The sequence below is a fragment of the Onychostoma macrolepis genome, chromosome 16 (assembly GCF_012432095.1).
Source record: "Onychostoma macrolepis isolate SWU-2019 chromosome 16, ASM1243209v1, whole genome shotgun sequence".
NCBI lineage: Eukaryota > Metazoa > Chordata > Actinopteri > Cypriniformes > Cyprinidae > Onychostoma > Onychostoma macrolepis.
Window position 1 is genome coordinate 24,467,873 of NC_081170.1, and position 25,096 is coordinate 24,492,968.

The window sequence follows — 25,096 nt, forward strand, 5'->3', positions numbered from 1 at the left end:
TGGGAGGTGTTGGCGGCTCCATTGGCATGGGCTCATCCCGCGGGGAGGGGGCCGCCGGCCTGCTTTGGTGTCGCAGGGTGCCCTCCGGCGTGCGTCGCTCCTTGCCCACCCTCCGGGGAAACGGTGGCGCTCTCTCCCCAGCGTCCCGTTGTTGGGCCGCATCCACCAGCTCTATGGCCCCCACGAGCTCGAGCGTTGTGGTCAGATTTCTCATGCCGACTGCCTGTAGATGGGAGCGGGGAAGGGCCCGGAGGAGATGGTCGATGACCACGCGCTCCGCTACCTGGGCAGCCGAGGGGGATCCATCCAGCAACCAGTGATGTGCGAGCCGCTTGAGCTCGGCAGCTTGAGCACAGGTGGGCAGTCGAGGCTTGTACTCCCACTCGTGGAATTGCTGAGCCGCGCAGATAGAGGATAAGCCCAGCCGGGCTAGAATTTCGCGTTTTACTTTGGCGTACTGGTCCGCGGTAGCGGCGGGGAGAGCGAAGTACGCTCGCTGAGCTTCACCGGTCAGCAGTGGTACCAGCGCCCGTGCCCAATCACCCTGAGGCACACCAATCACACATGGTCGCTGTGTTCTCGAACACCTGCAAGAATGCTTCCACATCGTCATGAGGGGTCATTTTTGGGAGCAGCTTTGTTGCTTGTGCCCGGGCATCTGGTAGCGGAACGCGTGGGGCGGCGGCGGCACGGAGAGCTGCGAGCTCCTGCTCGGTCTGTCCTTGCCGGGTGGCCAGGTGTTCCACTATTTGTTGCTGGCGGATGCTGACTTCTGCGAGATGTTTTAGGAGTTCATCCATATCGGGGAAAGGGAGAAGCGCACACCTGTGACAGAGGAGAGGTTAAAAAAAAATCCAGGGGTGAGAACAGTCAAGGAATGTGATGTTGCTTGTCTGTGATTCTTCACTGATATGCCCGCATCCTCCACCAACTTGTCACGGGGTGAAGAATCACACGACAAGGACCGTTCCAATAAATGCCCCGGAGAGTGGATTTCTTGACTCAAAAAAAGATAGCAAACAGGTGTAGAGGTGCGCTGGTGCAGTCTATCTCTTCCTCGGTCCTTGTGCAGGGTGCCCATGCTTGTGCTCGTGTTCTATGGTGGCTGCTTGGTCACATGCTGCTGTCTAGAGGTGCAAAGAGATGAGAGAGAGTGGTTAGCTGCAGTCTTTCTGGAGGTCGAACTCAACAGATCTGCTGGGCTTATAATGCCAGCAGCTGACGAGCTGCAGCTGGGACTGATCAGCCGGTAATGAGGAAGTGCAGGTGTTCTGCCTCCGTTTCCAGGGCGATGCTGATGAGATATCGGTACGCTCGTCACAATATATATATATATATATGCCGACACCTTGAACTCTTTATCAATGAATTTTTTGCAGTATGGCAGGAAGTATTATCCTGCTGAAAGAGGCCATGTCAAATTAACATCCACATAAATGCTAGGACCCAAGGTTTCACAGCAGAACATTGCTCAAAAAATAGCACAGTCTCCGCCAGCCTGCCTTCTTCCCAAATTGCATCCGGCTACCATCTCTTCCCCAGGTAAACGACATACCCAGCTATTTGTCTGATATAAAAGAAAACGTGATTATTCAGAACAATCAGCCTTCTTCCGTTGCTACAGTGTCCAGTTCTGATGCTCATGCTCTGATGTGTTCCATACTTGGAATTTGTTCTCTGTATTTAAACCATCCAAGTGCACACACACACCGTGAACACACACCTGGAGCAGTGGGCAGCCAAATTTGCTGTGGCGCCCAGGGAGCAGTTGGGGGTTTGGTGCTTTGCTTTGAGGTTTCACCTCAGTTGTGGTATTGAGGGTGGAAATTAGCTCTGTACATTCATTCCCCCCACCTATAATCCCTGCCGCTACCGAGACTCAAACCTGTGACCTCAAAGTCTGACTCTCTAACCATTAAGCCACAACTAATGTAGATCAGCCAATTTTGATGACGGACAGGGCCATCACTCTTATGGCTACACAGCCCCATATACAGTAAACTGTGGTGCACTGTGTGTTCTGACACCTTTCTGTCATGGCCAGCATTAAGTTTTTCAGCTATTTAAACTACAGTAGCTGTTCTGTGTGATGAGACAAGATGGGCTCACCTTCGCTCCCCATGTGTATTGGTGCCATTGTAATGATACAGTCAATGTGTATTCACTTCATCTCCCAGGTGAAAAAGAAGTACTCCTAAATGTATTAAAAATGTACTTGAAATTCAGATAGTATATTTATAGTGCAATTGTACTCCTAACATGTTTGCTTGAAGTGCATTAAAAATGTATTTAATTGCATTTTATTTTTTTTATTTTTTTTTAAGTATACTAAAAGTACTTTGGTAATAAATATATGCTTAGTTGCACTTTTAAGAAATATGCTAAAACACAAGTATATTTTTGTGACATTTTCATGAATTCAGTCTGTGCCCTTCTGTCAAATTGCCACCAGAGGTCGCTCACTACTATGGACTCTTGCTGGACTACAGTTCCCATCATCCATTGCACTGATTACACACACACAACTGAATGCACTGAGTACACATACACAGCTGAATTCAATCAGACATGCTACATAAGCCATGGACTTCCTCTTTTTCACTGCCGAGTATTGTCTAGCGTTTATCACTCTTCTAGTGATAGCTACTTTACAGAGCCCTTCCGTGTTTTCTATGACCATGTTAAGGAATAAGAGCTTGCACTTGGGTCCACTCGACTCCCGTCTCGTTGACTCCGTTACAGAATACTCGGCCACACAAGGATCCAGCGGCTTTTCTACAGGACCCTGGCCAGGTATGGACAGGGTCGACCAGCTGCTCGACCTGCGACAAAAGAGTTTATCCATTGAGATAACGTCACTCAGTTCTGTGAGTTATCTTATAGGGTGCCTTTTGACGAGGTCGTATTAAAAGACATTTTTCGTTTCGGACCAACCTGATCTCACAGAATTCCGTGTAATGTTCACGGACTTAATTAACCCCGAATCTGTGGTGGCATCACGGAATCGCCGAAAATTCCGTGATGGGCTCACAGAAGGCATCAGCCGTGGTCCATGCACGGATTCACTAGTTCAACACCAGCGCTGCATCGGACCACGTAAAAAGAGTGACTCCGATGCAGTTATACTTTAACTGGAGTACCTGACCTCACCCCTACCCTAAACCTACCCAGTTCTGAACAATAATGATGACGATAAATTTCCCAGTATCGCGTCGGCATATTGATGCTAAGGGTTTCCGTGCGTGGAGCATGGCTGATGCCTGTCACTGACTTACATTGGTATCACTTCTGTGAGCCCATCACGGAATTTTTTCTGTGAGCCCATCACGGAATTTTCGGCGATTCCGTGATGCCACCACAGATTCGGAGGTTAATTAAGTCCGTGAACATTACACGGAATTCTGTGAGATCATGTTGTTCGGACTAAGTGAGCCCATAAAGTCATGGTTACTGGAGGGGAAGTTTAATTGTAGTTTAAAGGACTTTATGGACTATGCTTTGCTGTGCGCTGGCTCTTTGTTTACTGTGGGTGTCGCGGAGGAGGAACACGGCCCCGCGTCTGTGACTGAAATGGCGGACGCACCAGAGTGTAGGGCTGTCACGATGTGCGGTTATATTGCACCAAAATTAATTTCGATAAACGATATTATTGTCATTTTAAGACAATTTTATTTCACTGATTATATAATTACAGTATGACAATATAATAGCATAATAATGCAAGTACACTCTTTCAAAGAGCAAAGAACATTTTATTCTTAAGAATATATAGACATTGGAACCGAAATGTGAAAAAAAAAAAAAGCTAAATAAATCAAACAAATACCGGCTCATTCACGTTAATTGGCTCTCCTCTCTCATTCCGCTTAAAGCCAAAAGGTTCCCACACCGGAGCTGAAGATTGCGGCTTTGAAACACAAAAAGTCTGCCTGGTGACTGCTGAGCAGGCAGACAGTTCACATAAGCAGGCTCACAGATTGAAACTGGATATGTAGACAGTTCAACATCATGCTCATTGAGTGAAACTGGACAGGCTGACAATTCACCCTCAGGCTCATTAGTTGAGACTGGACAGACAGACAATTCAGAATCAGGTTTGACTGCAGAGTTTAAACCAACAGACAGTTCACAATATGCATTGACTGCCAATGGATTGGCAGACAGTTCAGTGGTTGAAGCTAGTGTAACCCGCGTCGCGGCGGAAGTGCATGCATTCACTCTCAAACAGAAATGAGGGTGAAGGGAGTGCACCGTTCTAGATTTCGGACCAGTGACCAGAAGATAAGACTCGCTCAAGAGACTGTGTCAGCAACAAAGGGAGAAGGAAATGGTGACAACACTAGCTGCATTAGAAACAGGTAAGATGTATTTGAGAAAATGGAAAAACAAAATATATAAAAAATAAAATAAAGTGAAATTCAAAACATCACATAAAACAAAAGAAAATAATTACAAAAGCAGTAAAGACTCGTTCCAAACAAACAAAAGTGACCTTTTTATAACCCTTATAAGTTTATATTTCCTATTTAGTTCATCACTATTATTAATTGTTTCTCTTTTTCTTCCATGGCAACCCATCAGATAACACTAGTTTTATTGCTCAAATGAATGCAAATGCAGAGCATCTCACTACCTCTTTCCTGGAACATGTTTGGTCTCTATCAGTTCGTCTTCGGATGATCTAATTGAGAGTGAATATTACATGTTGATACCTATGCAACATATTAATGTCCTAAGAATCTTTAATAGTTTGTATAGCAACTTCCAATCCAACCCCTTTGCAAATTAACATGCTCTCAGACAAAGGGTCATGAAACCCCCCAGTATTTCCAAACTCCGCTTGGAAATTCAGCCTTTCTCATTGGTCAAGCCCATCCTGAGAGGTGTGACTCTTCGCAGACCTTAAAGGGCTCATGCACAGTTCCGCGCACTCTCTTCTAAAAAAGCTCTGCTGCTAAATCTCCGGATTGCTGCTCTTGTGGAGAGCCTGAGCTGGTACCGGCGTGCCCGGTGGTCTCCAACATATCTCAGTCTGCGGTTCTGTTAGATCCTAAAAGGATGTGAGCTAGAACTCTTCTGGACACTTAAGTTTTTGCGCCAGGCCTTGCGGCCTTGACTCAATTCAGCCAAAGCTCCTCGGACCTCAGAACCAGAATAACATCTTTGGAATTCATCACTCTTCAACCCGGAAGAACGTGACTGCGAGTCCAAAACCTTGAAACCATCAAGACTTTTCATCCGAGACTGCATTCCAGACACACGCCAACAGCCATGGAAGTGCAAGTATGGTACATCTAACTGAACTAAACAGAGGTTTAGTATAAGCTATAGACCCCGTTATAAACTGCGCTGATGGTTTTACTCAGGTGGTAACTGACTCTTTCCATAACTGCATTTTGTTTTCTCTAATGGCTTCATTCATCCACTTTAGCTCCCCTTTTGTATATACGCGTGAGTGTATGTATGTTTGTTTGTGCAGATTAGTTATGTGTGTTAGCGTTTAGTTAATAAAAGTTGTGTGCACAAATTACATGAGTTTCTGGTTCTGCTTTGCAAATTAATGTCCCTTTACGATTTTCGATCCTTACTACATGCTCTAATGCATTAATACTTAGGAAAGTATTTTCTGTGGCCACGAAAATATCCTTTCTTAGAGTTGATATGAACTTACACTGAATGGTCGCTGGATGAACAGATCAGTTGATGGCAATTTAATTCTGCTACAGTTATTACTCAGTCGATATACATAATTGTAATTAATCATAATTAATTGTAATTATTTATAAACAATTCCCTTTTAAGCTAATTTGCTACAGTGCCTTATTGTAAAGCATTACCAATAATTAAATAAAACTGAAAATGTACATATTCTCAAGATGTGATACAGGCCTGTGTGAGAGATTTTTGAACAGCACTTGAGACATGAAAAATCCAGACGCCCAAGTTATAAAAAATAGAACAAAACATACTTTAGCATGTTAAATTGCAATGTTGACTATGAGGAATTACACCAGGTTCCTGTAATCCCTTGCAATTTCTAAATTTTAAAGAGCCATTTATTTTTTTAGCAAAGATAAAAATTTGTCCATGGAGTATATGATCACTGTTCATACTTATTAGCTCTATTTTTATGTTTAAATCTCTTTTTATCTCCTGAAAATATTTTATGTCTAGCTTGTCATACAATATATAAATACATACATAGTGGTAAATGCTTAGCTTTTTTTATTATTATTATTATTATTATTATTATTATTATTTTAAATTTAGGTTAGCTTTATTTTTCAGTGGTACTGCTACTTATGTTACAAAAGCAAACCATCAAGCTTGGTAAGGTATTTCATGTCTTATAATCAATGTCATATGATTTGTCAGGTACAAATAAAGGTAACACTTTATTTCTATAGTCCACTTCAGACATTCTCCTAACAGTAAGTAACTTTGCAACTACATGTCAACTAGTAGTCATTAGAGTATTAGTAGACTGTCTGCTTAATATCTTCTAACACTTTATTTTGATGGGTCCACAACATACAACATACTGACTATGAGTGTCACGGACCAGTCAGGCCCTTCACTCCACCAATCACATCGCTCCACATCCCCTGAGTATTAATCACACTCACCTGCACCTGATCACCATGCCAATCACCAGCACTATAAAGGATCACCACACACACACACTTCAGCGTCCGATCTCGTCATTGCTACGTGGACTCAACCTCTTGGTATCCTGTATCTGAAAAGACCATATCCTTCCGAAAATCTAAGAAATACTTACCCTGTCTGACTTACCTGCTGTGTTCTCCCACCTTGTGTCCTCCTCTCTTCATAGAGCTCCGTCCTCGAAGTGTGTGTGTGTCTCCCCGGATCGATCCTGTCTCGTCTCCCCGTACGCCTGAGGAAAAGAGAAGAATCTCAAGCACATCATACTACCCATTTGATTTACCATTCTGAAGTCACCTACTCACCTTGCAAGAAACCATAAGTCACCTGAGTGTCTCACCTGTTTTAATAAACACCTAATTCTCCTTTACCATCTTCGTGTCAGAGTCCATCCATAACAATGAGAAACTTTGCAAGTATGTGAACTTATTCTACGAACCCTAAACCTGACAGTCTACTCTGAGAGTTAGAAGACATGTAGTTGCAAATTAATGAGAATTAGTTGACATGTAGTTACAAAGTTACTTATAGTTAGTAGAATTTCTAGAGTGGACTATCAAAATAAAGTGTTACCCAAATAAATAACTGTATACTTAAGAAAATAAACATCTAATCTAAAACATTTATCCTTGAAGAAAAAAAATTGATATCCACCAATGCTAGATGATAAGACAAATCATCCTTATCTGTACTTCGTAAATTCTAGTTAAATTTATTAAAAATAAATAATATAGCTAATATTAAGCACACTGACAGAACCCTGTCATTTTTTGGACCGTGAACACCACATTTTTAATAGAGCTCTGCACATAGAGGGCCTGATCAACTTAATACAAATTAAATAACAGTGTGATTCAGCAAAATTCGCTTAAATTGTTCTAAATAAATATAGTGTTCTAATATAAAAACTAGTGTTGTGTTATCCTGGATTTTCTTAGAATTTCATGTATAACCCTTTTTCCTATCCTTGTTATTTTGTGTATTTTTTATTTGTAAAAAAAAAAAATTCAAAGTTCAAAGTTGTATGTATCATTCTCATCATTCTTTGCACTCGGACCAAAACTTGTTTTGCATTCCAAAACATTCTATTTGAGGTGTGTCATAACTGAGACAGAATTGCAATCATACCTTGTTCAATAGAAGAGGTTTCACTAGGAGGAGAATATAAATGCAGGAAGGTTTAGTCAGCAAACCAGACTGCTCAAATATCAACCACATCAAGTATAGCTGCAGGTAATAACTTAATATTTCTAAAATTCCAGTGATTATCTTTTATCATCTCAATGTTCTTAGGTAGGCATATATTAGAAAACACTAATAACCATTCTGTCAATATGTAATGTAGTTAGACATTGGAAACTGCTACCTAGTGATATAAAGTGATGTAAAGCAAATTGCACTGTGATAACAAGATGCAGATCCAACTTACAATGGCATACAGTAGGGAGCTAGTTCTTGTAGTATTAGTGTTTCATAAGCATGATCTGTTTTGTTTCATTTAGATTATTGTCGTGTACTGGACAGCAACTTTTTTCCAAAATGTTGAATCTTATTCTGGTTCTAACTGGAGTTTGTACAGTGGGCATGGCCATGCGTGAGTATCACACACCACTTTAGTGATTTCTATTTTTACCATTGTATTTTATTTACTTTTTATTTTGCAAACATGCACAATCACGCTGTAAGAAAATAATGTCCTTTAGAAAATTATATATACTTTTTTTTTTGCAGCATGATTTTGAATGTTTGCAAAAAACAAAACAGTAACTATAATAATAGTGATAATTTATATTAATAACAATTTTATAATAATAATAATAATAATACAGACTTTTAGTTGTTATTCCCTCTTTCAGCTTTACCTGATTTCTACTCTTACTCACTGGCTGCTGGGAGCGGCAGTGGGACTGCATATTCCACTGCACATGCGGGTCACATCACTGGTATCAGAATCTGGGAATACAGTAGCGCATACATTGGTGGGTAAGTGAACCAATGCACCACTGATCAACTATCCAGACGAAAAGAGTGCCAAAGTAATTAAGTAATTAATTTGATGTGTTTTATTGTGACTTAATGTAAAATTAATTAAGTCATCTGCATTGTGTATCTATTTGAACACTGATGACACATATCTGTTTAGAATCCAGCTGAGTTATGATGGTAACTGGACAACACTGGTTTGTGCAAACTATGGCACTCCGACGGAGATGACACTTCTTGACAACGAATCCATCGTTCAGGTGTCTGGAAAGTATGACAGTGGCTACATCTATGAGCTTATGTTTGTCACTAGTCAAGGCCGATCTTTCAAAGTGGGACAACCTTCTGGAATCTCATTTAACTTCTACCCGACCCATGATGGAAGTGAGCTACGTTTTCTCAGTGGTCAACATAATGGATACGGAATCACCTCCATTGGGGCTCACTGGGCTGTCTACCACACCAGTGACAACAGTGTAACACCTTAAGATCATATTAGTTCAGTTCAGTGCCCTTTACCTTCTTCCTGCCAGAATTAAATAAATATCTACAGATTTAAATTGATTTTTTATCTGTGTTTATTTGAGTTTCATCTTGTTCTCATTTTTATAGACAAGATTCTCATGATTATTACTTGAATAAAGCCAATGTTGTTTTGTTCATTTTAGCCTATCTGTGTTAGGTGGGTCTTCTAAACTACGCTCGTTTTCAGATGCAGCTGGATTTACAACATTTTCAGCTACATAACCATTCTGTCTTTTTATTTTTAAATGTATTTTTTTTTTTTAGCATTTTCTTTATTATTTGAATTGCCTTGTGTTTGTATATTTCTTCAACAACTGACATTCACATATATTATCTTTTATTTTTGTTATATGAAGATCACATTAAAAAAATTTGACCTTGCCTTTATTGTTTATTTCTCCTACTCTTCAAATTCCTTATATGTATAGATTTTATTATCTTTTTCAGACTTTCAATCTTAAAATATGGAAATCAAATATACAGCTCTGGAAAAACCACTGCAAAATTATCAGTTTCTCTGGTTTTACTATTTATAGGTATGTGTTTGAGTAAAATTAACATTTTGGTTTTATTCTATAAACAACTGGCAACACTTCTCCCAAATTACAAATGTAATTTAGACCATTTATTTGCGGAAAATGACAACTGGTCAAAATAACAAAAAAAGATACAGTGTTTTTAGACCTCAAATAATGCAAAGAAAATATTTTAAACAACACAATACTAAGGTTTTAACTTAAGAAGTTTTCAGAAATCTATATTTGAGAACCACAAAGTTTTAACTTAAGAAGGGTTCATTGTCCTGCTGGGAAAACCAATCCTCAGAGTTGGGGAACATTGTAGGAGCTGAAAGAAAGCAAGTTTTCTTTCAGGACAACCTTGTACGTGGCTTTCATGCTGCATTCACAAAGACAAATGTGCCCAATTCCAGCCTTGCCGAAACACCCCCAGATCATCCACCAAATTTCAGAGTGGGTGCGAGACACTGTGGCTTGTAGGCCTCTCCAGGTCTTCATCTAACTGTTAGATGACCATGGTGTTGGCAAAGCCCTGCCCCGGGAGCCTGTTTTGTACCGTCCTCGCTGTGCCATTTGCCGTTCTTTTTACAGTTCACTTGACGTCATCCTATGATTGTTGAGTGACATTTGAATGAGCTGGCAGTCATCCCAGTCAGTGGAGAGTTATTTTCACCCTCTGCAGGTCTTTGGCTTTGTTGTCTCCAATGTCTGCAGCTTGACCTTGTTCTTATGAACCGCCGTCTTCCAAATATAAGAATATAAGCAACTTGATTCTCACTGTATCCCTGCCAGTAAAGCCAGAATTGAACCCTTCTTTTCCTCACTGAAAACTTTTTTAAACTCTTCTGGCATGGTCAATAGTTATTATTTGATTCCAATTACTTTTGAGGTATACTACTAGCACAGTTTTTGCCATCCAGCTGGTCCTACTGCAAGAGGATGATGATGACCACAGCAGTGGTTTTTATAATTTTCCTTGATAAAAAGATTGCTGCTTTAAGAAAATTTGGAGTGGTCTCTATGTTTTTTTTCTTTTCTTTTTTTCTAGAGTTGTAAAATAATAATTATTACATTTAATTATTACATTTAATTCATTGTCTCGATGGAAGTCTCAACTTCTCGTGTGCATGGATCTAGTGTGGAAATTGTAAGTTTGTGGCATTCGGCTTTTAATGTTGTATCATCTTTTCTAGCATCCTTGTGAAAATTATTTTATTGTGGGTTGGGGTTTCTGAATTTGCACAGTTGCTTTTTGTTTGTTGCTGCTGTTTCAGGAAGAAAATGTAATAAAAAGTTGTTAAAAATATTACATTTAATTATTACAATTTAAATAGTAATTATTACAATTTAAATAGTAATTATACATAATAACGATTATGATGATGTAAACAACAAGTTACATGAATAAATAATAATAATAAAAAAACATAAACCTATTTGTTGTTGTTTGTTTTAAAGTACTTATTGTGTAAATGGCTCAAATTACGACTGTCACAAAGCTGTGTTGTCATTTCCATTAACAACCAACTTGTTAAGTGCACATGGAAACATAATTTAAAATATTTGAAAAATGTGATCAGTGAAGAAAACAAAGAAAAATCAATGTTGTGTAAGCTGATGTTAACTGAGTGAAGGTGAAATAAACAAGTAACTTGTATCGTCCATTAACTGACTGGGATATTTTACAGAGAAGCCACCCAATTGTTATGTAAATAAATTGTAGAAAACCTTGTATCATGATTTTTTATTTTTGTTTTTTAACTGATGTGAATTATTTGAAATCATTTTATTTAAATTGGGATTCACAAAGGCTCATTGTTGTAAAAGGCAATGAAAATATGATGTATATTACAAAGGACAGGTAATTAGAATAATATAATGTGAGATCAACACAATCTGAGCCGGTAAGATACAAACATAGTGCTTCCAATTCTTCTTTTCTGTAAACAGTAGAATAAAATTTGGCACACAATTCAGATATTTTGAATTAAGTTCTGATAGTTCATCTATAGTTCATAAAATGTTCCTTTAAATCTGAAAGTTGGTAGATGTGATATTTTGATGTTGGTCATGCCATAATTGTGAGATCTAAAACATTCCATCTGAGGAGTGTCAGAAAACAGAAGAAACAAAGACATATTGTTCAACCAATAACAAAAGTCAGATGAGCAGAAAAGTGTACGAGCAGGTTTAGTCAACACACTTGTCTCTTGAACTATCAACCACATACCCGTCTACAGGTAATGCAAAAGAGCTTTATTTATATATATCACATCTGTTTGTTGTTGTTTTTGTACATTTTTTTTATATTTTTCCAAGAGTATACTTGTGTATATGCTGTGTAATCATTTAGCAGAATGTTAAATTTTACCTAATTTATTATCATTAAGGTTCACTTTATTTTGATGGTCCCTTTAACACATTCTATTGACTATAAGTAATGTTGCTACATTTCTACTGACTCTCATTAGATTGTTAGTAGTGTATTAGTTGACTGGTAGGGTTAGGGTTAGATTAAGTTGACACGTTCTTGCAAAGTTACTTATAGTCAGTAGAATGTCTGTTGGGAGACCAACACAATAAGGAGTTAGTAGATATGAAGCAGACAGTCAACTAATACTCGTATGAGAGTTTGTTGACATGTAGTTGCAACATTACTTAGTGTCAACAGAATGTTCAAAAGTGACCATCAAAATAAAGTGTTACATGACTTGCTATGCAGCAAAAAGTGTTTGTATCTGTGACAGCATGAAATGCACAAATCCAGAATAACTCTAATTCGATACTTCAGTCAGATACTTCATTTATTACGATTTCCTTAGATTCCTGGAGTGTGCAGGACAGCAATTTATTTCAAAATGTTGCAGTTTTTCCTGATTCTCTCTGCAGTTTATGCCATGGGCATGGCAGCTCGTGAGTATTACCACACGTCTGTGATACAATTGTTCAGCTCAAATAAGTAATTAACTAAATATATAAATATTAAATAAATTAATAGATAAAAATAGCAACTCAGGCATAATTACAATAGCCACTCAGAAGTCAAGGTCCAAGATAAACAAGATACAATGTGAACTAAAGACTAATTACTTTTTAAGTTTAGGTAACTTCAGATCTGCCATTCATTTTCTTGAATAATCCTTTAAGCCATTATTGAAATACATGTGAGACAGTTTCAATAGCTATTATTCCCTCTTTCAGCTTTACCTGATCTTTTCTCTTACTCACCTGCTGTTGGGGACGGCAGTGGGACTGAATTTTCCACTGCCAGTGAGGGTCGTATCACTGGTATCAGAGTCTGGGAATCCAATAACTACTGGGGCGGCTATATCTCTGGGTAAGTTTCCTCAAGCACCTCAAATATTCAATTATGGCTTTGAAAAATCACGTTAGAAAAGTAAAAACCTTGTCAAGTAGATATCAGAAGTTGGAGTGACAAAGAATTTATTGTCACAAATTAATACTACAAATTATTTTTCTCAGGGAAGCATTTGTGATTTAATTTATATAATATAATTTTAAATTGTACATGTCATTCTTTATGGCATATGCACTATTTGAACATTATTGACATATTTGTTTAGGTTCCAGCTGAGGTACGAGAGTAACTGGACAGCAGCGGTTGGTGTAAATAGTGGCAATCCGATGGAAATGACACTCTATGACAAAGAAGCAATTATTCAGATCTCTGGAAAGTATTACTCTGGTTACGTCTATGAGGTTGTGTTTATCACTAATCAGGGGCGCTTATTTAAAGTGGGACAGTCTAGTGGGGCCTCATTTAACTTCTATCCAACCCAGAAAGGAAATGAGCTGCGTTTTCTCAGTGGACGACAGAATGGAAGTGGCATCACCTCTATTGGGGCTCATTGGGCCGCAATACGGATTGGGAAACCCTGAAATCATTTTTTATCTCATTATATTTAATTTAATGTGAATTTACTAATCTACTAATCTATAAGAAAAAGGATTATTGTATTTGAATTTCTTTGATAATTTGATTATATTGTTTCAAACTAACCATGTTCAGGAGGTGTTCTTATATCTATGGTAATTTTTCTCATTCAGTAAATTGATAATATACAATGTGTATTAAATAAAAATGTGTGATTAAACAACATTTAAGATGTACATCCATTAAATATATATGATATATGGAAAAATGATAAACAAACACAGATAATAATAAGATAAATAATCAGAAGTCAGAAGTTGAAATCAGAATCAGAAGTTGAACATGTTGACACATACAATGAGCAAAAACTAGTTTAGCCTGTTATGAGAAATGTCTGCTATGAGGAAATTGTTTATCATTTAATTTGTTTATCCAACGTAACAAATAAATTTGAGACACTATCCTCTTCACATAAAATATTTTGCATCACTGGTGCCATTACCCTTACACCATATCAGTGCATTGGAAATATACAGAATAATACATTTTGTTAATGTATTAAAATATATTGATTAATACATAAGGAATTTAATAAAATTGTTAGTTCCCAGCAGCCTACTTCATGCTGATTGGTCAATAACTGATTTTCTTTCTTTCATTCTTTTTACACCCTAGCAACCACTGTATTGGATAATCTGCATTTATGAATTATGTAATTGGCCAAAATCACAATTTTATTTACCAAAAGTTCAACAACACAAAAGGACAAATATTTTAAAATGTTAAAATCAAAGTCAGGTATTACATACTTTAAACTTAACCAAGCACAAAAGGTGCACTTATTACAATACAATTTAAATCTCTGTCTGAGGACTTCGTTTGTGCTGGTAATATTTTAATTTGTGCTGCTTTGGTTTTTAAAATATTAGACATTGGATTTTAGGCGATGATATCACTCAGCCCCCACATGCTCCAAATTCACGAAAAAATGGTCTTGCTGGTGCGGGTTTGTGCCGTAAAAAAATTGTTTGTGCTGCTTTGGTTTTCAAGGTATTAAAATAATATTAATGGTCATTTTCTGAGGTCACTCAGCCCCCCCCACATGCTCCAAATTTACCTCAAATTTGTTTGAGCTTTGTTTCTGCTGGTTTATGCCACAAATTTTTTTGTTTGTGCTGCTTCGTTTTTTAAATTAGATCATCGAATTATAGGCAATGATGTCACTCAACCCCCCACATGCTCCAAATTCACCCAAAATAGTCTTCATTGTTTGTGCTACGTTTCTGCCATAAAAACATTCTGTGCTACTTTGGTTGGTAACACTTTCTATGAAGCCCATATTTATAATACATTATAAGGGTATTCTTAAGGCATTATAATGAATGCATAATGCATTATAAAAAAAAAAATATATATATATATATATATATAATATGTTATATCAACTCACGAATAATCATAACAACAATTATAATACATCATAATACTTACATATTTGTGGTTATAAGATTAAGAGTATGATTATTTATAACACACAATGAACACCATATTAAATCTACTTCATTTACAGTATAATGGACTGTATCATATCTTGACATTGTTTATTTAAGATCTGAACAGTATCTGACTACAGCTTGTGAGTGGTTAGATGTTGAGTGTTATTTGAGTGTTTCCTGTGGAGCTAATGTTAATTAATTTATGTGAGCTTAATACTCCAACTGCAACTACATGCCAACTAGCTCTTGTTAGAGTTGTCAGGCTGTGTCTCAGCGTCTTGTGTTTCCACTCCTCTTGTGATCATATTTGGAGTTCCTGTCCATGTCCTAGTTTGTCATCATTAGTTAATTCGTCTCCAGTCCTGTGTCATTAATTATCTCGTTTTCCCCAGTGTACTTAAGTCCTGTGTTCCCTCAAGTCAGCGTTCTGTCTACATTGTCATTGTGGTATGTCCGTCGTGTCTTGGTCGTTGTTAAATAAAGTCTATTGTTTCTACGTCCCCAAGTCTCCGCGTTTCCCTGGAGTCCCAGCATGACAAGAGTATTAGTATGCTCAAGAATAGTAGAATCTAGTATGGTAGAATAAGTTGACATACTGTACTTGCAAAGGCACTTATAGTCAGTTTATCTGTTGATTGACCATCAAAATAAAGTGTTAGCATATATTTACAGTAGCAGACATACTAATACTCTAATGACCGCTAGTTGATATGTAGTTGCAGAGTTGCTTATCAACAGCTGTCTAAAGGGTACCATCAAAATAATCAAACTGATATTACAATAAAAATTGTTCAAAGCAAATGTGTCATATTACACATTCATCTGATCTTATATCTGATCATATGGCTCTTTGAGAAAGAAAAAAAAATATATATATAATTATTATTATTATTACTACTTATAAGTGGTCTTTGACCGCTTTAAGTAAAGTAGCATAAGAAAAATGGAAAGATATGAGACTTATAATACATTATAACTATGAGGAATATAATCCATTGTAAAAGTGGATGCAACGTGTTCATTGTGTTATAAATCATCATACTCTTAAAAGCTATAACCACAAATAAGTAAATATTATAATATATTAAAACTGTTCGTATGATACAAGAGATGATACAACATATTATAAGGTTTTTTATATTGCATTATGCATTCATTATAATGCCTTAAGAATATCCTTATAATGTATTATAAATACGGGCTGCATAGAAAGTGTTACCCTTTGGTTTTTTTAGATATTAAAATATTATTTAGTGATCATTCTGAGGTATGTGTAGGCAATCTGCAGATCCAAGGTTGAAAAGACAAACACAAACATTTCCTCCATGTGAGGAAGTGTAAAACTGTCCACCACTATGTCTCTATTTGGTTCTCGAAAATCCACACAAAGACATCCCCATTCTGATAATTCAGTTCCTATGATACAGCCTCCCAGATTGCAAATGGAAGCCGGCACAATTTCTGCTGGACTGGCTTCACTGTAGCACGTATTTTGACTAAGTGTGTGAATGTTTGTGTGCGAACCAGTTTCTCAGGTTTCATATTACTGTCAGCTGAATTTATTGTACAGCATGGTGATGTAACAATATGGCCGTCTAACAGCTGCAGTTCTAAGGCCACGAAGAAGTCTCGTCCTAACACCGCAGTGTCAGTATTTACAAATGAACAGTTCTGCTGTAGCACGCCAATCATCATACATGACATCAGCTTTCAGGCAGCCTGTTACTGGTATAGCATGTCCACCATAACTCAGCTTTGCTTTCATGAGAGTAGCAGTAGGAAAATACTGAGTGCACAATGACATTGGAATAATTGATACTGCTGAGCCTGTATCCAGCATGAAATTTACATTCTGTGTGGTTCCACATACGCTGATTTGAACAATACACATTATCCTGCTTGTGTTGTGAGGAGGGCTTTCTAAGCACAGTCACATCAGGAACTGAAATCTCACTAACGTGTTTGTGTCCATGGCACAGCGAAATTCCCCCTCTTCTTACATGCATTACAGATAGCATCTTTAGCAGGGCATTTTTGGAATTTGGGACGTGGGTGTGCACAGCGCCATTGCTCCTTGTAATATCTATGAATTCCTCCCTGTTTTGCGGCTGAGTTTGCTGTGCTGATATCGTGATTGTTGGTTAACTTGCACTTTGCCATCTGCTGGTTTGCTCATCACTATTGCCTTGGCCACTGCAGTTTCTATTTGACCGGTGATTGTGACCTAATTCACCTTATATATGCTCATTTTAGTTCTTATTCCACATGTGAGGAAGTAGATCTCTGTGGCAGACACAGCAGATTTTAGAGGGATACAAATAATTTTAAGATAAGAAAGTAACTTTTTTACTTCAATTATTTTTGTGCTGGCAATACCTGCTTTGTAGTTAAACTCAAAGTTATGTTTACTGTTGTATGTTTAATGCTGTAACATCAATAAAACATGTTATAACCTACCCCAAGCAAATATTTAGTTGTATGTTTTATTTGAAGTCCAGTATGCCTAGGTCTCCCAGGTGAAAAATAAATATATTTAAATTGTGCTTTTTCAGACACACTTAATATATTAAACTATACTGTATTAAGTGCATATTAAATGTATTATTTTGAAACAACTTTAAGTATATTAAGTGTATTTCAAGATATGTTTAAGTTCAATTTTAATCTATTTACAATATATTTAATATACTGAAATTGTGTTAAATAGATCCACTTTAAGTACATTTAGTGCAATTAAAGTGTATTTCTTAAAATACATTTAAAATGTACTTTTAATACTTCATGAACCACAGTTAGTGTATTTGAAGTGTCCTTTTAATGTACTTCAAGTGCATTTAAATTGTATTTCAGCTCATTAAAAATGCATTTGCATTACACTACACACTTATTACACACGTACACACTTTGATATCTAGAAAACTTTAATGTATTATATATTGTTGTGTACATTACAAATATGCATAAAGTACATAAAAAAAAGTACAACAGCATATATACCTTGGTGAAAAACAACAACAACAACAAAAAAACATACTATTAAATATATTAAAAATGCACTTGAAATACAAGTATGTTTATAGTATATTTGTATTACTACACTCAAGTACATTTTAAAACATTATACAAAAAACATTATAATAAATGAAAAAGACTAAAATGCTATGGCAGAGCTATCTTATCAATTTGTAGAACATTTCAGTTATACCTGTATTACTGAAAAGTACAGAATTTTAAATCAATGAATAAAAATTACAATGCAATTTTCTGAAGAAAAAATAAAAATTTACTGAAAAACAAAGTGCAGAAGTGAATAGCTGTATGTGTGCAAAGACTGAAGATGAAGATAATAAAGTTCAAGCAACAGAATAGGGAGGGACGGAGGGGGTTTTGGAGGTGGACGAGGAGATGGCGTAGGGATGGTGAGAGGCAAAAGTGCGGGATGACGGCAGGATGTGGTGAAGGGATGGTGAAGGGAGGATGACGATGATGCCCTGGCGGCTTAGATGGTGTTTGGCACATGGCACAGACCCAGAGCATCCCAGTGCTGACAATACACGGCGGAGTCGAGGGAACGAGGAGCCAAGATGTAGATGGTGCGGCTGCCGACATCTGGGGGCCGACCGATGGAGACAGAGCTGGTGGACCCGAAAGCGCAGACGGAGGGCCGATGGAGCTGAGCGTCGTCGCAGGTTCTGGAGACCAAATTATTTCAATAAAGCAACCCGTGAGTATTACAGGGCATGTTGATTGTGGTTTATTGTAACCTAGGGTATCTCGCATGAATACGTATGTTGTGGTAATGCAACATACACTCTCTTCACCTCTGTTGCCACGATTAAAAAATAAAAAATTATATTAAATAACAGAATGAACGACTGAATGACACAAATTTGTCACCTGGAATGGACACATTGCTAATGTTTTTCTTCCAAGATTGACCGAATCACCCTCCATTAGGCCTGATTGAAAAATCTCTATAACAGAGGAGACATTAAAATATACTTACTACTACCGTCTCTGCACTCAGATTTCAGTTTGTCTTCTATAGCAGCTGATCAGAAAAACAACAAATGTTAATATTCCACACACACACACATAAAAAGCAAATGATGATTGATAATTTGTGTTCTTTTTAAGAATGACAGTACGCTGAGTACAATGGACCTGGTCGGTAATATAGTCGAAAACCTTACCAGCCTCAGCAGTTTCAGATGTACTGTATGCTCTCTTATAAGCAACCCTTGTTACAATTTGATCTTTGTTCTTATCTGTAATGAGAAATATATATTAGAAAATAAAGGCGATAAGATTGTCAAGCTTGAACAAATATAAACACCTATCAACGAACACTACCACAGTTGGGTGATCAGCTCAAGACAAAGTAACTGAATGTTCATAATCATGGTTTTTCAAAGATCATTAACCTCATTACAATGAAGCCAAATTGTTCAGGAAATCAGAAATAAATACACAACTTAACAAATAAAAAATGTTAATGTTGTACGTTATAAAGACTTTTTTTTTTTTTTTCCTGCCAATGCATGTGTCAAAAACATTGGTACAGACAAATAACGTTAATTAAATTTCAAATCTTACCTGAAGTCACAGTGAGGTTCCAACAGCCAGACGCCATAGACGCTTGCAGAAGCTGGTAAAAATAAGAACATACCGCTTATTATTTTCTAATTAATTTCATAGTTCCCCCAAAACAATTTGAATTCTGTCATCACTCACCCTTAAGATGCTCCAAACCATCTAAGACCTTCGTTCATCTTCGGCAGAAAAGAGGAGATATTTTAATGATATATGTATGTCCCTCAGATGAAAGACGATTCACCAAGGATGTTCACGTTTCAAAAAGTTAATTTCAGATATGATGTTGAAATCCTTGTGGGAATTTCAGTAGCTTATTACAATTAATGTATCACGTAATGGACAACAGCCTAATCAACCAAAGTATAACCTTTTAAGTAAAACTGAACAACATATTAAACAACATATTTTAAGTATTGCAATGCTTCATAATAGTTGACAAACGTTTGTACATTGTAAATGTTAAAAATTTTTTTTTTTTTTTTTTTAAATATCCTACTTTTCCAAATATTAAAATTATAAATACATAAATATTTCAAATATATTGCAGTGGGCCTACACATGGTTATAAAGTACATTAAAAACCCACTAAAAGTTTAATCGTTTTGCTTTCCTTTCAAAGTGTAATCACATCAGTTATGTTCTTACGCAAAGTAGACATAAAATATACTTTAAGTAAGAGTACAAGTGTGTTTTCTGTAAATACACTAAAACATCACTAAAAGTATGCTTAAGTTTAGTATATTCCTTAAAAGTGAAACTAAGAATATATTTATTAACATAGTATTTCTACTATACTTTTTAGGAATATATTAAAAGTATGCTTGTAGTTAGCATATTGCTTAAAAGTGTAACTAAGTATATATTTATTACCAAAATATTTCTAGTATACGTTTTAGAAGTACATTATAAGTATGCTTGTGTTTAGCATATTTCTTAGAAGTACAACTAAGCATGTATTTAATACAAAAGTACTTAAAGTATACTTTTTAGAAATATATTAAAATGCAATTCAAAATGCAAACTTCAAATAAGCATGTTGGGAATACAAATGTATTATAAACATACTACTTGAATTTCAAGTATATTTTTAATACATTTAATACTACGTCTTTTCCACCTGGGCTTGGAAGAGAAAGACACACCAAGGGGTGACTCTCAATGTCCAAGTGTTCCAGTTCAATTTTATTATGGAAATTTATTATAACTGACAGTAAGAAACATGCTTAAACACATACACATCACTTTTATATGTAATTCGTAATCTAATAGTTATTCAGTATCTGGTCAGTGGTCCTCATTACTGTAAATAAATAATCAGAATTCATACATTTGAGTACTTTTTGATGGTAGTTTAGATTTTTCTTTTTTTTTTACATTGTATGTGCACAAAGGATCATTTTCAACTTAAAGTACAATCTTTCTTTAAAACCATACATGTTTATGCATACGCTCAGCTTTTTATTTTTTAGTCTGTGTAGTCTTTTTTTTTTTTTTTGCAAAGGGGCTCCATAGTTATTATACATACAGAGACACCAGAACAAACATTTGTGCATTCAGGTTGGCTTTAGTGCTGTCTTTAATCATCAAAATATTTGTTGGTGCCATGACAGCCAATTGTTCCAAGAAGGCATGTGCATTAGTGAACATAAAAACATTCTTATGCAAACACCTTTTTCCGAGAAGCTACTGGGGAAAATTCCCAGAATGCACCTAGGTGTCTCAATAATGCAGATTATGCAGTTTTTTTAGAGTGATATTATTAGAGCATGCTGTACAATAGTACTTTCAATACCCTCTCAAAGTTTGAGATTATAAATAACTTCTTTGTCAGAGGAGTGTGTATCAAAATCCATTTTTAAAAGTTGTGGGCCGTGTGCAAAATATGTGCTCTCACAGTTTGTCTGCATCAGTCAGGTGTATTATTATTTTTCGGCAGCTCACACCATGAGCACCACTCTTTTAAGATGCCTTTTGAGAGTCCTTTCATGTCATTCTGTTGACTGTGCGCCATTGGATCTTAGATTACCCCATAAACGGTTTTTAACTTTACACTTTATGATATATAATTTGTATGACTTAAAAAAGACATTAAAAATACATTACAATTAAAGAGGAGAAATTAACATAAGCCTAGAATTAATCAAGCGTGTTAGTTCATGATACATCAGCTGCATCTCAATTCATCCTTCGAAGGACACTCTGCAGTATAATATTTGCAGGATTTCCTAATTGCGCAACCAGGTGTTCCTGATTGTCGCTTCTGTTGCATAGCAATGGTGCGAGAAGAGTGCTGCCATAGATGTTATTTGGGCAACACTTTATTTTGATAGTCCACTTTAGACACTCTACTAACAGTAAGTAACTTTGTAACTACATGTCAACTAGCAGTCATTCGAGTAGTAGTAGACTATCTGCTTAATATCTTCTAACACTTTATTTTGATGGGTCCACAACACACAACATACTGACTATGAGAAACTTTGCAAATATATGTCAACATATTCTACTAACCCTAAACCTAACCTAACAGTCTACTCTGAGAGTTAGTCAAGTCAAGTCAAGTCACCTTTATTTATATAGCGCTTTTAACAATACAGATTGTGTCAAAGCACTTAACAGTATCAAATTGGAGGATAGAGTGTCAGTAATGTATAATGATAAAATTAAACACTCAATTTTCAGTAAAAGGCATTTCATTATTGAATTCAGAGATGTCATTGTCTAGCTCAGTTTAGTTTAAATAGTATCTGTGCAATCAAATTGGCAATAATCACTAGAAATTAAGTGTCCCCAACTGAGCAAGCCAGCGGCGACAGCGACAAGGAACCAAAACACCCTCTGTAACAGAATGGAGAAAAAAAAAACTTGGGAGAAACCAGGCTCAATCGGGGGGCCAGTTCTCCTCTGACCAGATGAAACCCGCAGTTCAAAAGTTTATATTTCTATTTTAATTTTGTTGCAAGTTCTAACAATAGTAGTATTATGTAGTTAGGTATTTTATTATATTTTAGTTTTTTTTTTTGTTTTATTGTATTCAATCGAGGTTTTCACTGGGGATATGTCTCTGGGGGTCATCTGGGTGTCCTGGTCTCCGCTGACGATCAGGGCTGTAGACATTATCTCTAGGTGCTGATCCACCTTCTGATCGGATACGGACTGAGAAACAGAATAGGAAAGAAACAGACAAATATTAGCGTAGATGCCATTCTACTTACAATGTAGCGAGTACATCGTGTGTTATGGGGAGTGTTCCCGGTTCCGGTTGATCTAATCAACAGAATCCTTTAACGGATTTGAATAATAGAAGCGTATTAGTGTGTTATGTGTAAGCCAGGCTAAAGAGATGGGTCTTTAATCTAGATTTAAACTGACAGAGTGTGTCTGTCTCCCGAACAGTGTTAGGTAGATTGTTCCAGAGTTTGGGTGCTAAATAGGAAAAGGATCTGCCGCCCGCAGTCGATTTTGATATTCTAGGTATTATCAAATGGCAATTACTCGTCATCCAGTTTTTTTATATCAACTATGCATTCCGTTAGTTTCTCAATTTGGTGTCTTTCACCAGGCCGCGAAGAAATATAGAACTGAGTATCATCAGCATAACAATGAAAGCTAACACCATTTCTCCTGATAATATCTCCCAAGGGTAACATGTAAAGCGTGAAAAGTAACGGCCCTAGTACTGAGCCTTGAGGTACTCCATACTGCACTTGTGATCGATATGATACCTCTTCATTCACTGCTACGAACTGATGGCAGTCAGATAAGTATTATTTGAACCGTGCTAAGGCACTTCCACTAATGCCAACAAAGTTTTGTAGTCTATTCAAAAGAATGTTGTGGTCGATAGTGTCAAACGCAGCGCTAAGATCCAGTAGAACTAATAAAGAGATACAACCATGATCAGATGATAGAAGCAGGTCATTTGTAACTCGAATGAGAGCAGTCTCAGTACTATGATACAATTTAATCCTGACTGGAATTCCTCACAGATATCATTTTTCTCTAAGAAGGAATATAATTGTGAGGATACTACCTTTTCTAGTATCTTTGACAGAAAAGGGAGATTTGAGATCGGTCTGTAATTAACTAGATCTTTGGGGTCAAGTTGTGGTTTTTTAATGAGAGGCTTAATAACAGCCAATTTGAAGGTTTTGGGGACATATCCTAATGACAGTAGGCGCGTTTACATGTACACTTTTTTGTCATTCCGATTAAAATCATTCCGATTGAAAGATTCGATGAACTGTTTACATGAGACGTTATCTAATCCGATATGGTGTTTACATGTGCCTGTGCTTTCGATTTTAGGATATGCTAATAGCCTACAGTGACAACAAAAACAAGTCACCAGAGGAAAAAACGCCCATATTTACGTTAATATTTTTAATATCTGTTTGCACTTGCTTAGAATAAACGGTTAATATCTGAATCCCTTGCGTTCATTCGAGCGCTCAGTCATATGGCCAGAACGCGATCATAGAAATCATATGCCCCTCTGTAATGCAGCTCTGAGATTAATTGTACTCTGATACTACAAAGTTGCACTGTACTTAAATGGAACAAATACACGATTTCTTACCAAGAGTTGCTGAACAATGAATCAAAGGAGCATTGCTTTATCACAATCGTGTTTCGTACAACATTCATGGCGTGAGCACGTATAAATTCAAGCAGATCGGAAATTATGAATCTGTCATCTATACAAATACAAATGACAAAGGCAACTTTTGGTCAAGTTGTTTATTTTCATTGAGCTACTTTCACTATCATCACTGTGTTGTTTCTAAGCTGAAAAGCAGAAAATTGCGCTTCATTTCAGATCCGTTTTTCACTCCGGACATGAGAGCAGTCCGTCACACAGCAAGCGTTCTCCTTTCTAATGTGTTTTTAACTGTATAATGGAAATTTTAACTTTATACCTCCACTAGTGTACTGTAGTGTCGGTGTCCCCAAATCACAGAATGTACCGTTGCCGACATCATCACGTTCACGTTCTGACGACCCGACCTCTGGACGTGATGACGTAGACGCAAAGTAATCGGTTTAAAGTGTTTACATGGCAGGATTTTAATTTTGTTCGGTTTATAGAAAGGTTTATCCCACCCCTCTCAAACCGATTACAATTTCATTCGGTTTGGGCATTTTTATTCCGATTGAGGTGTTTATATGGAGCATTTTCATTCGGATTGGACTTTTAAACCGATTACAATGCTCCATGTAAACGCACCTAATGATGAATTAATAATAGCCAAAAGAGGATCTATAACTTCTGGAAGCAGCTCTTTTGGTAGTTTAGATGGGATAGGGTCTAACATACATGTTGTTGGTTTAGATGATTTAACAAGTTTATACAATTCTTCCTCTCCTACAGTAGAGAATGAATGGAATTGTTCCTCGGGGGATCTATAGTGCGCTAT

General features: G+C 36.8%; 2 protein-coding genes across 2 annotated transcripts; both read left to right on the top strand.

Annotated features, from left to right (window-relative positions):
* Positions 1-7,812: 7,812 nt before the first annotated feature.
* LOC131522295 (zymogen granule membrane protein 16-like) lies at positions 7,813-9,555 on the top strand. The gene is made up of 4 exons (XM_058747703.1): positions 7,813-7,899; positions 8,169-8,260; positions 8,523-8,649; positions 8,810-9,555. Exons 1-4 carry the CDS (start codon positions 7,835-7,837, stop codon positions 9,135-9,137), a joined length of 612 nt encoding a protein of 203 aa, XP_058603686.1. The 5' UTR covers positions 7,813-7,834; the 3' UTR covers positions 9,138-9,555.
* A 2,278-nt stretch (positions 9,556-11,833) lies between these two features.
* Positions 11,834-13,812, top strand: LOC131522167 (zymogen granule membrane protein 16-like). The gene is made up of 4 exons (XM_058747465.1): positions 11,834-11,932; positions 12,515-12,605; positions 12,894-13,029; positions 13,277-13,812. The coding sequence occupies exons 2-4, from the start codon at positions 12,551-12,553 to the stop codon at positions 13,590-13,592; spliced, it is 507 nt and encodes a 168-aa protein (XP_058603448.1). The 5' UTR covers positions 11,834-11,932; positions 12,515-12,550; the 3' UTR covers positions 13,593-13,812.
* The last annotated feature ends 11,284 nt before the right edge of the window (positions 13,813-25,096 follow it).